The 14,076-nt window shown below is 41.6% G+C and overlaps 1 protein-coding gene across 1 annotated transcript; it reads left to right on the forward strand.

The window, feature by feature from the left end:
* Nucleotides 1–12,687: 12,687 nt before the first annotated feature.
* Nucleotides 12,688–13,632, forward strand: LOC121021193 (olfactory receptor 51I1). Its single transcript, XM_040461424.1, has one exon. The coding sequence runs from the start codon at nt 12,688–12,690 to the stop codon at nt 13,630–13,632; it is 945 nt and encodes a 314-aa protein (XP_040317358.1).
* The last annotated feature ends 444 nt before the right edge of the window (nt 13,633–14,076 follow it).

Genomic DNA, 14,076 nt, shown 5'->3' on the forward strand with positions numbered 1-14,076 from the left:
CAGCTTCCAGCTTCCAGCTTCCAGCTTCCAGCTTCCAGCTTCCAGCTTCCAGCTTCCAGCTTCCAGCTTCCAGCTTCCAGCTTCCAGCTTCCAGCTTCCAGCTAGCTTCCCCATATCCTCATTTGCAGATTTGGGAGCTGGCTGGCAAAGTGACGCAGCTCTTGACTGAATGGCCGCCAAGGATTTTTGTCCCTGACTTTTTATTGGGATCTTATCAGAAAGTTTGTGAGGGTCCATTCATGGTACCTAGCCTGGGCGGGTCTGGAATACCTTTCTCCTCCACCCCCACCCCCCAACCCTGCTGCTTTTTCAGCCTCCCACTTGCAGCTGCAATCTGCCCCTCCACCCCCCACCTCCAGCCCTAGGCTCCCTTATCTCTCCCTAATAATAACCATTTCCCTTTTCAAAAGGTGAAATGTCATTTGCAGAGGTCCAGACACAGCATTACAAAGAATTATATAAAAGGTGGGCTTGAAACACAAAAACAGTAACATAATAACCAGTACAATATAACAATGAGCCCAACCCTGGGAATTGTTGACACACATTTCAAAAGAGCTGAGAAACTGACCAGCAGAAGAATACAACCTAGAGATTTGCAACAGCAGGAGGCCACAGCAATCCCCAGGCTGCGGAGTCAGAGGTGGTGGTTCTGAAGCTGCAGCCAAGGTGACCTTGCCCGGTAGAAGCTGGAGCAGAGATGCAGACCCAGCTGGGCGACTCTGCGTTAAGGCGGGAGAGTAGAGTGAGTGACGTGCCCCCTGTCTGCCGGTGCTCCCTACGCCTGAGCCTATCTCCCTCCGAAGTCTGGGATATTCAGGTTATGACTGGTCCCCTGTGATGGGGGGAAGAGCTGCAGAAGGGTGAGTGGTGGATCTGAGGGTAAACATGCGTGTCCTCAGTACCGTATAGAAGCATAATTGATTCATTCACTGAGGTGTGATGGTACCACTAGCACCGTAAGATCCGTGATCTCTCATGGACTTCCGGCGTCATAGCCAGCAACACTTTGTCATGCCTGGAAGAGGAAGGTAGTTGAATTTGTAGCGTTCTGAGGAGTGGAAATTCTGTACATTAAGATCTTTTCTCTCAAAGCCAGATAGCCAGAGTTCTCTGGTAACTACTGCAAGATTGGCACACAATCAAACCAGCCAAACTTCTGAAAACGTTCCCTGTTCAAGTAGAACTCACGACTCTCTCTTTACTGCATTATTTATTTCGACCATGAAAGCAGCGATCCCACTGTGTTACGGTTGGCTCTGCCTGGTTCTGCAGCCTCCACTGCAGAGAACAGTCTGGGGAAGGAACCGGATGCCCCTAGGATGGGGCACAGAGATGGAGGATGGCTGGAGTGTGTCTTTATTAAACATAAGTGGCTGACCTTGGGACAAAACAAGCCGTGGCTGAAAAATTTGATTCGTGTCTTTAGCCGTACGAAAAACAGCAGTTATCCAAATAGATAAATTTATCCCGTAACACATATGAGTACCAAGTTTATACAAAAGATGACCAGGGTTGGTTTCAGTGAGGACTTGAAATCATTTTGCAGTAAGTTGCATTTTCTTTTTTTTTTTTATTATGAAATTTATTGTCAAATTGGTTTTCATAGTAAGTTGCATCTTCATTGCAGTTTTAAAATTTTTTTTTAACGTTTATTTATTTTTGAGACACAGAGAGACAGAGCATGAACAGGGGAGGGGCAGAGAGAGAGAGGGAGACACAGAATCTGAAACAGGCTCCAGGCTCTGAGCCGTCAGCACAGAGCCCGACGCGGGGCTCCAACTCACGGACCGCAAGATCGTGACCTGGCTGAAGTCGGACGCTTAACCGACTGCGCCACCCAGGCGCCCCTTCATTGCAGTTTTAAACCTGGTGTGTGCTTTCAGGAGAATGGTCTATGTCTGGCTCCACTTGTTTTTTAATTTTATTATTTATATTATTTATATTATCACCATCAGGCAAGCATCCTTTGCCTCAGTTTCCCCCATTCGCACCTTCCTCTCCTCTCTCCATCCTGGGGGGCAGGGACAGAGTCAAAGCTAGTGGGTGGGACTGGGGAGGGAGAGCTGTGTTGAGCCATCAGTCCCTTGAACAGGCCTCATTTTATCACACCCTCCGCTTTGGGCACCTTTGTTCTCCAGTGCAGGATGCCTGGCTTCCAATTGCTTTCTCAGCCCCAGCTGGGTGGGGGACAATGGTCAGGTGGGCCAGAGGTGGGCTAGGTTGACTCTTGGCTCTGATTGAACTTCCAGTCCCTCCCAGTGATCAGGAATTGGGTGGGTGTGTCAGGCCTGGTGCTGAGGTGTGGGGCTACCCCGGTGCCCCCTGCCTTATGATTTCGAAGGAGGATGGGTGTGCTGGAGATCTCAAGTTGGAGTGGGCTCCTGCCCAAGTACTTAACAAAAATCCCCAACATTTTATCATGTAAAATTTCAAACACGGACAACTTGAAATAATTTTACAGTGAACATCAGTCTACCTGTCACAGATCACTGATATTTTATTCTGCTTGCTTTATCATATATCTACGGGCGTATCCATCCCACTATCATCCATCAGTCCATTTGTCTTATTGATGCATCTCACTTCACCCTAAATATTTCAGAGTTCAGATCATTAATTGAAGTTTAATATTTTATGTAGTTCTTTGATTTTGTTCAAGCATATAACGCACAGATCCTACGTTAGATACATTTTTGACAAATGCATTGATCTTCTTGTGAAATCTGTTTATGACATATTTCTAGGGAGTCTCTGAGGCATATTTGTCTGCGCTATTGAATGGATCACTTTTCCAGTATTTAGCTTCTTTGCAAGAATAGGCACTGTTGCTCTGTATAACATCAGTTCTGAGATAATACCTGGAGGAGAATAATGCTCAAAAATGTGGTTTTTAATTTTTACGTTGGTTTTAGTTGAATTGAATGAAATTCATAATTTTTAGGCTCCAGACGGTGTTGGAGTAAAGGAATGCTTACACAAGTATGTTTGTCAGTGCTGACATGCGTTTGTACAAAAAACATGCAGTGCATTTAAACTCCGTATGTGAATCTGTGAATAGATGTGGTGATAGTCTGAAGTCAGTGGATATTTTGCTGATCTCTCTCTCTCTCTCTCTCTCTCTCTTTTTCTTTCTCTCTCTCTCTTTTTTTTTTTTTTTTGCTGGTCTCTTAATGAGAATGTGGATATGTTTGAAGTGTATACTTTTGGATATGTGATCATGGGAATATATTTGCTTGTTTTGTCAAGCATTTATATGAGCCTTCAGTGATTTCTAAGATTTTGTCTATAATCTACATGAGTCTGTACAATCAGTGTAAGAAAACAGAGGTTGCCTGTGTGTTTGATGTGTCAAGATATGTGACTGGTGATTAGGGCACTGGGCAGTTGAGTGTATTTGTGTTTTTCTGTTTGTGTATGGATCAGAACAAGGCAGTACGAATGTTGGTAAAGAAATGGCTAAATGTGTCTAGGGTTGTGTCTGTGGGAGTCTCAGAATGTCTATGACTATGTATGTTCTGCATACATGTGTTTGCATCCCCTGATCAAGGAAAGGTTAATTAATATAGTAATGGATATGGATGATGACATCAGGGATGATGAGTCCAAGAATGAGATTCTCCTGGGAGCAATTCTCATATGGCCCGGCTCACTACTCATGGATACCACCTTCTCCATTGTTTCTGCTTTCTCCTCCTCCTACCACAAACAACAAGCTTTGGGATTCTAAGGTAGTCGTAAATTTATGAGTCACAGGAGAGTGAGTTGATGCTGCTTTGCCAGCTGGACTCATAGGCCAGCACATCCAGCTACAGGGAAAAGAATCATCTGCCACCCAGTGAGTGTCCTTCCTTTAGATTGCCTATGTGGGCTCCTTATCTGGAAGTTGTCCCAAGCTTTAACACTCTTACTGCAACCTCAGACAGACTCTGATCCTCATATTTCCCCTGCAGACCTGAGCCAAATTTGTTGGCCTGCAAAGTCAAGGATCACAGCTTCTGATGCCAGGTCCCATCTGAACCAAAACCCTGATACCAAACCATATACCTTTAAGGCTAAGGAGCTCTAGATGCATCAGATATAGATTTTGTCCATACTTTCATTGGCCTGAAATTTGAATTATTGTCTCGTATACCTACCTTTTCGGTGTGCAGCTGGAGAAAAAAATCACAGAACCAAATGAATTGAAGTCATTCAACCATGTAGTATTCAATCTTAGCTGGGATTTTAGTATTGACTATGTCATGGGAATGTAATTGGTAGAGATATTACTGTGGGTCTGTTATTGCTGATGTATTATTTGTGGCACCGTGTGTGTATGTGCATGTGTGTGCATATTTGCAAGTCTGTGTTCTGAGGGGTTATAAATATGAGAGAATATTTCACACATATTGTATAATGTCAGTGAGTAACTCTGCATCTACCTAAAGTCTGTGGTTGTGATTGTGTTATGTATGACTAAAAGAGTGCATGATAGTTTCTGTCTGTGTGATGCCTGAGACAGTCCTTATGAATATCTGAGTGCCTTAGTGTGTGAAGGAGTGTAAGCATGTATATTTAATGGTACTTTTGTGTGACCATGTGTGTGTTCATGCTCATCCACAACCTGTGCAAGAGTACCACCTTGTTGTGTCTGTCTCTATCTTCCTGGCTTTTCTTTCTAGATTAGTCACCTTTAGGAATCTTTACCTGACACCTTTATGGCCCAAACAATGACCAATGTTCGTTATGTGGTGGCAGAGCATGTTTTCTTTGGGGTACATGTTTTAAGAGTTGCTTTCTAGACTGAGGAAAGTCTGGAGCATGGATGAAATATGCCCTTCTGGTTTACCTAAATTTGCATACCTGGATTCAAGGACAGGGGGGTATATCTCTCTTGTGAGAGACACCTTAGTATCTACCGGTGCTCTGAAGAGTCTTTCCATTTCTTCAGTATGTGGAAGTAATCTTGAAGTGAAGATGCTAAAGAAAAAATCTGGATAGGCTGGATTTATGAAGACTTCTTAGAGACGTGGCCTTTAAACCTGGGTAAGGGAAAGAGAGAGGTTTGCAGGGGGAGTAGGGAAAAGAAATCCTACCAGTGAAAGGGTTCCTTTGGATTCTCATTTGGAGGATAGAAAACAAAGGAATGGACAAATTCCTTCTCATGGCCCCTATACTTTCAGGATTTTTGCTAATACCTGGGTGTTGTCCAGTTTCTAGGCACCATGTAATTTCACTATATTTACTAAGAGGACTAGAAAAAAAGATGGAAACTCTAGAATTTCAAAAGAAAAAGGAGTTGTTAGAAGGAAATGAGGGAGTCATTAGCTTAAATTCAAAAGTGGAACCTTGTTTTATTTTTAAATTGTTAATATAGATTTTTCCAGGTTTTTAAAACTTCTTTATATTAAATATAATTTATTGTCAGATTGTTTTCCCATACAACACTCAGTGCTCATCCCAACAGGTGCCCTCCTGATTGCCCATCACCCACTTTCCCCTCTCCCACCCCCCATCAACCCTAAGTTTGTTCTCAGTATTTAAGTCTCTTATGGTTTGCCTCCCTCCCTCTCTGTAACTTTTTCCCCCTTCCCTTCCCCCATGGTTCTCTGTTAAGTTTCTCAGGATCCACATATGAGTGAAAGCATATGGTATCTGTCTTTCTCTGCCTGACTTATTTCACTTAGCATAATACCCTCCAGTTCCATCCACATTGCTACAAATGGCCAGATTTCATTCTTTCTCAATGCCAAGTAGTATTTCATTGTATATATAAACCACATCTTCTTTATCCATTCGTCAGTTGATGGACGTTTAGGCTCTCTCCATAATTTGGCTATTGTTGAAAGTGCTGCTGTAAACATTGGGGTACAGGTACCCCTATGCACCAGCACTCCTGTATCCCTTGGGTAATTCCTAGAAGTGCTATTGCTGGGTCATAGGGTAGTTATATTTTTAATTTTTTGAGGAACCTCCACACTGTTTTCCAGAGTGGCTAGACCAGTGTGCACAAACAGTGCAAGAGGGTTCCTGTTTCTCCACATCTTCTCCAGAATCTATAGTCTCCTAATTTGTTCATTTTAGCCACTCTGACCGGCGTGAGATGGTATCTCAGTGTGGTTGTGATTTGTATTTCCCTGATGAGGAGTGACATTGAGCATCTTTTCATGTGTCTTTTGGTCATCCTTAGAAAAGTGTCTATTCGTGTCTTCTGCCCATTTCTTCACTGGATTGTTTTTTGGGTGTGGAGTTTGGTGAGTTCTTTATAGATTTTGGATACTAGCCCTTTATCTGATATGTCACTTGCAAATATCTTTCCCCATTCCATCGGTTGCCTTTTAGTTTTGTTGATTATTTCATTTGCAGTGCAGAAAATTTCTTATCTTGATGAAGTCCCAATAGTTCATTTTTGCTTTTAATTCCCTTGCCTTTGCAGATGTGTCGAGTAAGAAATTGCTACAGCTGAGGTCAAAGAGGTTTTTTTCCTGCTTTCTCCTCTAAGGTTTTGATGGTTCCCTGTCTCACATTCAGGTCCTTCATCCATTTTGAGTTTAATTTTGTGAATGGTGTGAGAAAGTGGTCTAGTTTCATTCTTTTGCATGTTGCTGTCCAGTTCTCCCAACACCATTTGTTAAAGAGACTGTCTTTTTTCCATTGGATATTCTTTCCTGCTTTGTCAAAGATTAGTTGGCCATACATTTGTGGGTACAGTTCTGGGTTCTCTATTCTATTCCATTAGTCTATTTGTCTGTTTTTGTGCCAATACCATGCTGTCTTGATGATGACAGCTTTGTAGTAGAGGCTAACTCTGGCATTGTGATGCCTCCTGCTTTGGCCTTCTTCTTCAATTTACTTTGGTTATTCCGGGTCTTTAGTGGTTCCATAAAAATCTTAGGATTGCTTGTTCTAGTTTCGAGAAGAATGCTAGTGCAATTTTGATTGGGATTGCATTGAATGTGTCGATTGCTTTGGGTGGTATTGACATTTTAACAATATTTATTCTTCCAATCCATGAGCATGGAATGTTTTTCTATTTCTTTGTATCTTCTTCAATTTCCTTCATAAGCTTTGTATAGTTTTAAACATACAGATCTTTTACATCTTTGGTTAGGTTGATTCCTAGGTATTTTATGATTCTTGGTGCAATTGTGAGTGGGATCAGTTTCTTTATGTGTCTTTCTGTTGCTTCATTATTAGTGTATAAGAATGCAACTGATTTCTGTACATTAATTTGGTATCCTGTGACTTTGCTGAATTCATGTATCAGTTTTAGTATACTTTTGGTGGAGTCTGTTGGGTTTCCCATGTGTAGTATCATGTCATCTGCAAAAAGTGAAAGCTTGACTTCATCTTTGCCAATTTTGATGCTTTTCATTTCCTTTTGATGCTAGAACTTCCAACACTATGTTAAACAACAGTAGTGAGAGTGGACATCCCTGTTGTGTTCCTGATCTCAGGGGGAAAGCTCTCAGTTTGTCCCCATTGAGGATGATATTAGCTGTGGGCTTTTTATAAATGGCTTCTGTGATGTTTAAGTATGTTCCTTATTTCCTGACTTTCTCGAGTGTTTTTATTAAGAAAGGAGGTTGAATTTTGTCAAATGCTTTTTCTGCATCAATTGACAGGATCATATGGTTCTTATCTTTTATTAATGTGATGTATCACATTGATTGATTTGCGAATGTTGAACCAGCCCTGCAGTCCAGGAATGAATCCCACTTGATCATGGTGAGTATTTCTTTCTATATGCTGTTGAATTCGATTTGCTAGTACCGTGTTGAGAATTTTTACATCCATATTCATCAGGGATATTGGCCTGTAGTTCTCTTTTTTTGCTGGGTCTCTGTCTTGTTTGGGAATCAAAGTAATGGTGGCTTCATAGAATGAGTCTGGAAGTTTTCCTTTCCTTTCTATTTTTTGGAACAGCTTGAGAAGGATATGTATTATCTCTGCTTTAAATGTCTGGTAGAATTCCCCAGGGAAGCCATCTGGTCCAGGACTCTTATTTGTTGGGAGAATTTTGATAACTGATTTAATGTTTTCACTGGTTATGGGTCTGTTCAAGTTTTCTGTTTCTTCCTGTTTGAGTTTGGGAAGTGTGTGGGTGCTTAGAAATTTGTCCCATTTCTTCCAGGTTGTCCAGTTTGTTGGCATATAATGTTTCATGGTATTCCCTGATAATTGCTTGTATTTCTGAGGGATTGGTTGTAATAATTCCATTTTCATTCATGATTTTATCTATTTGGGCACTCTCTTTTCTTTTTGAGAAGCCTGGCTAGAGGTTTATCAATTTTGTGTACTTTTTCAAAAAACCAACTCTTGGTTTCATTGATCTGCTCTACAGTTTTTTTGGATTGTATATTGTTTATTTCTGCTCTGATTTTATTATTTTTCTTCTGCTGCTGGGTTTGGGGTGTCTTTGCTATTCTGCTTCTAGTTTCTTTAAGTGTGCTGTTAGATTTTGTATTTGGGATTTTTCTTGTTTCTTGATATAGGCTTGGATTGCAATGTATTTTCCTCTCAGGACTGCCTTTACTGCATTGCAAAGCATTTGGATTGTTGTATTTTCATTTTAATTTGTTTCCTATATTTTTAAATTTCTTCTCTAATTGTCTGGTTGACCCATTCATTCTTTAGTAGGGTGTTCTTTAACCTCCATGCTTTTGGAGGTTTTCCAGACTTTTTCCTGTTGTTGATTTCAAGTTTCATAGCATTGTGATCTAAAAGTGTGCATGGTATAATCTCAACTCTTTTATATTTATTAAGGGCTGTTTTGTGACCCAGTATGTGATCTATCTGGAAAATGTTCCATGTGCACTCAAGAAGAAAGTATATTCTGCTGCTTTAGGATGTAGAGTTCTAAATATATATGTCAAGTCCACTGGTCCAGTGTATCGTTCAGGGCCCTTGTTTCTTTATTGATCCCGTGTCTAGATGATCTATGCATTGTTAGTGGGGTATTAATGTCCCCTGAAATTACCACATTCTTATCAATAAGGTTGCTTATGTTTGTGGTTAATTGTTTTATATATTTGCAGGCTTCTGATATCGGTGCATAGACATTTATAACTGTTAGCTTTTCCTGATGGATAGATCCTGTAATTATTATATAATGCCCTTCTTCATCTCTTGTTACAGCCTTTAATTTAAAGTCTAGTTTGTCTGATCTGAGTATGGCTACTCCAGCTTTCTTTTGACTTCCAGTAGCTTGATAGATAGTTCTCCATCCCCTCACTTTCAATCTGAAGGTGTCCTCAGGTCTAAAATGAGTCTCTTGTAGATAGCAAATAGATGGGTCTTGTTTTTGTATCCATCCTGATATCCTGTGTCTTTTGATTGGAGCATTTAGTCCATTTACATTCAATGTTATTATTGAAAGATACGGGTTTAGAGTCATTGTGTTATCTGTAGGTTTCATGTTTGCAGTGCTGTTTCTGGTACTTTGTGGTCCTTGCAACATTTCACTCACAGAATCCCCCTTAGGGGCTGGCTTAGTGGTGATGAATTCCTTCAGTTTTTGTTTGTTTGGGAAAACCTTTATCTCTCCTTTTCTGCATGACAGACTTGCTGGATAAAGGATTCTTGGTTGCATATTTTTCCTGCTCATCACATTGAAGATTTCCTGCCATTCCTTTCTCGCCTGCCAAGTTTCAGTAGATAGGTCTGCTACTACCCTTATGTGTCTACCTTTGTATGTTAAGGCCCATTTGTCTCTAGGGGCTTTCAGAATTTTCTCTTTATCCTTATATTTTGCCAGTTTCACTGATATGTCATGCAGAAGATTGATTCAAGTTTTGTCTGAAGGGAGTTCTCTGTGCCTCTTGGATTTCAGTGCCTGTTTCCTTCCCCAGATCGGGAAGTTCTCAGTTATGATTTGTTCAAGTACACCTTCAGCCCCTTTCTCTCTCTTCTTCTTTTGGAATTCCTATGATACAGATATTGTTCTGTTTGATTGCATCACTTAGTTCCTTAATTCTCCCCTCGTACTCCTAGATTTTTTTAAATCTCTTTTTGTCTAAGCTTCCTTTTTTCCATAATTTTACCTTCTAATTCACCTAATCTCCCCTCTGCCTCTCCAATCTTCCTTGTGGCCACCTCCATTTTATTTTGCACCTCATTTATAGCATTTTGTAGCTCCTCATGACTATTTTTTAGTCCTTTGATATCTGTAGCAATAGATTCTATGCTGTCCTCTATGCTTTTTTTCAAGCCCAGCCATTAATTTTATAACAATTATTCTAAATTCTTGTTCAGTTGTATTGCTTAAGTCGGTTTTGATCAATGTGTTAGCTGTCGCTACTTCCTGGAATACCTTTTGAGGAGAATTCTTCTGTTTCATCATTGTGGCTAGTTTTCCGTCCCTTATGTCTTTTAAAATTTGTTGTGTTCTCTGCACCTGTGAACACTGCTATATTAAAGGGGGGAGGGGTCATACACTGTCCAGGGCCTGGCCCCTCAGGAGGTGTTTTTTTGGAGATTGTTACTTGTTCTCTGTTGTTGTGACTTTGGTTATTTTATTAGTCATAGTGATATTTTGGACCCTCTACCAGGTGTGCTTTGATTTGTTCCTTGGAGTAGCCCTATCTTTTCTCCAGTTTTCCCATTTTCTTCCTGGTAGATTCAGTCTCTTTTCCTCCCAGACTCTTGGGTTCAAAGTCCTTTGGCTTCAGCCTAGACTTTTCCAGTTTTATTGTGATATTGACATATAACATGTGTCAGTTTAGGACCTATGAGGCGATGATTTGCTACACATCTATATTGCAAAATGATCACTACAATAAGATTTGTTCACACCTCCGTTCCCTTGTGTAATTTCCATTTTGTTTGTGTGTGAGATGATAACATTTAAGACACACTCTTTTGACAAGTTTCAAGTATATATTATAGCAGTATGAGTTAGAGTCACCAAGCTGCAATTAGATCCACAGAATTTATTCATCTTAGAGCTGGAAGCTTATACCTATTGACTAACATCACCCTATTCACCACCCCATCCCTCAGCCCCTGGCAACCACTATCCTATTCTCTACAGAATTGAGCTTTAATTTTAAGATATCAAGTACCGTGGAAATGCAGTTACAGAGATATTTTAGATAAAGGCAGAGAAGAAGCCCTTTATGGTATGGTTTCTCAATCTGCACCATTCTTACTATTGTTTACTCTTCCCAGAGTTGTAATGGCTTGAAGAGAAAGACAAAGAAAGAGGAGTCAGTAAAGATGCTACAGAAAAAGATGCCAAGGTAGGAGGAAAACTGAGTTGCCAACAATGTTAACTTTGGTAGAGAGCTCAAATAGATGAAGCAACAAAGAGTTCACTGGTGAGCAGAGAGAAATTCACTTTCTTTGGGAGAAGGAAGTGTGGAAGCCACATACAGTGAATTGAACGGTGATAGAAGGTATGGTTAATAAGGTTGAAACCCAGATTCTCAGGATCTCAGAACGGAACTGGAAAAGCAGACACGAACAAGCCCCTTTCCGTGGCATCCAGAGAGACAGTGTTCCAGGAAGTTTGACTAAGAATTAATGAGGGTAATAGAATGACAGAGAGTAAAGGTTATGGCTTCATGATGGTCTGGTCTTGCACATGCTTATTGCCTGAAAGGAAAGAGACAGAAATGGAGAGGCTGAAGATACAGTTCAATACACTATTGGAAGTGGTCTCTGAGAGAGATAGCAACATATGGAATCCCGAAAGTGGAGGGCCTGGCCTCAGAGAAGGCGAGACATCTCTTTCTTGGAAAACCAAGGGGGTAAGAATAAATAAAGATGTTGAGCTTAAAATTTAGGTAGTGGTAAAATCAGTCTGTCTGTCTGTCTCTTCTCCAATCAAACACTTGCTTCTTTGGTTTTATCCAGCTGTACACCCGGAAGTTTGGTTATAGAATTTATCAAAGATTAGGGTGTCCTGTGTGAACGTGAAAGACAAGCATAGAGAAGATGAAGATACCACTCCTAGTGTGAGTAGGTCAGAGAAAAAGTGAGGAGAGGCTCATAGACTAATAGAACAGAATCATATGGAAGACTTATTGAGACTCTGAGAGCAAGTACATGGGCATGAAAAGGTAGGCGAGGTGGAAGCTGGAAGTCTATGGTAATAATGAAAAAAAATGGAATTTAAGATTTCAGAGGTGGAACCGTGTCTGGTGATGACACATTCAGGGTGTGCCATGGGATTGTGAGCACGAGGAGAAGTCCGAGTACAGCTTACTGAAGCTATACGTGTACAACAGTAGAGGCTTCATCTGCACCATTGACCACAGGGCTCCCAAAGACATGGTGGTGTTTCTTTTCCCCCGTTTATCTTAATTTCTGTTAGTCCCACATTTCCAGAATATGGATTCTGGGGTGAGACCGGGGATGGGAAGGCATGATGCACTTTAAGGGGAAGATTAGGGAGCATCATTCCAGTTGTCTCCTACCCTGTTACTTTGCTATGTCATGGACCCTCACCTGATCATCACACCTTCATGGAGTTCCTACTATGGCTCAGACAGGGTGCTGGGCCCTGATGATACGGAAATTGTTAGAACCCAGTTACTGTCTTCAAAGAGCTGATAGTCTGATGGGAGAAGCAGGAACATAGATAAACTCTTTCAATCTCTAACCTTTTGTGTTGGAGACAGGATGTCTGAAAGAAAGTGAAGAACCCCCCCCAATATATCTTCAGGGGCTTATCCCCCATCTGCACTCTCCCACCTGCCTGCCATGTTGGGTGTCAATGGTACCCCCTTCCAGCCAGCCACACTCCAGCTCACAGGCATTCCTGGGATGCAGACAGGCCATGCCTGGGTTGCCCTGATTTTCTGCATCCTCTACCTGATTTCCATCATAGGCAACCTCAGCATCCTCACTCTGGTGGTTCAGGAGCCTGCTCTGCACCAGCCCATGTACTGCTTCCTCTCTATGCTCTCTCTCAACGATCTGGGAGTGTCCTTGTCTACACTTCCCACTGTGCTTGCTACCTTCTGCTTCAACCACCGCCATATTGGCTTCGATGCCTGCTTGGTCCAGATGTTCTTCATCCACACTTTCTCTTTCATGGAATCAGGCATACTGCTGGCCATGAGCTTTGATCGTTTTGTGGCTATTTGTGACCCACTGCGCTATGCCACTGTGCTCACCAACAGCCGCATCCTGGTTATGGGCCTGGGCATCCTCACCAAGAGTTTCATCACTCTTTTCCCTTTCCCCTTTTTGGTAAAACGGCTGCCCTTCTGCAAGGGCAAAGTTCTGCATCACTCATACTGCCTCCATCCAGATCTCATGAGAGTGGCGTGTGGAGACACCCATGTTAACAACATCTATGGGCTTTTTGTGGTCATTTTCACCTATGGTGTAGACTCAGCATTCATCCTGCTTTCTTATGCATTGATCCTCAGAGCCGTGCTGGCCATCGCATCTCAGGAGCAGCGGCTCAAGGCATTCAACACCTGCATGTCACACATCTGTGCAGTGCTGGCTTTTTATGTGCCCATAATTACTGTCTCCATGATCCACCGCTTCTGGAAGAGTGCCCCACCTGTTGTTCATGTCATGATGTCCAATGTCTACCTGTTTGTACCCCCCATGCTCAACCCCATCATCTACAGTGTGAAGACAAAAGAGATACGCAGAGGGATCCTCAAAGTCCTCTATAAATCCCAGAGCTGAGGAAGGCTACTGAGAGAAGGGACTTGGACTTGTTTGCCAGCTTGAGGAATGCTGAGACACAGGAGGGGAACCAGGACCTTGATAGTTGTGAATACAGAACGAATAAAGGAACAGCTGACTCAATAAAATGACCTAAATATGTATTGATCATTCACCATGTGAAAAAGCTAGTGCCAGTCACTAAGAATGTTATGATGGTGAACGAGGTGAATTGTTAAGTAAGAGATAGACATATCAAGGAAAAAGCATATAAAAGAGTAACAGATGCCCTGAAAAATGTTTGACATATGGAAACAATGGAAGTTTTACAGAGGAAATAGGCTGAACACAAATAATTCTACTACCACCTAGAGTGGGGGAAATAATAAACATTGGAGACAAAATTCTGTAAAGGCTTGGTGCTTCATGTGAGAAAGAGGACCCGTTTGGTTTGTGGAGGTCAAG

Source organism: Herpailurus yagouaroundi, unplaced genomic scaffold, assembly GCF_014898765.1.
Source record: "Herpailurus yagouaroundi ecotype Mexico unplaced genomic scaffold, PumYag 255, whole genome shotgun sequence".
Classification (NCBI taxonomy): Eukaryota; Metazoa; Chordata; class Mammalia; order Carnivora; family Felidae; genus Herpailurus; species Herpailurus yagouaroundi.

What these genes read in the sequence shown, in the direction of transcription:
- LOC121021193 (XM_040461424.1), top strand. Translation starts at nt 12,688, where the DNA reads ATGTTGGGTGTCAATGGTACCCCCTTCCAGCCAGCCACACTCCAGCTC.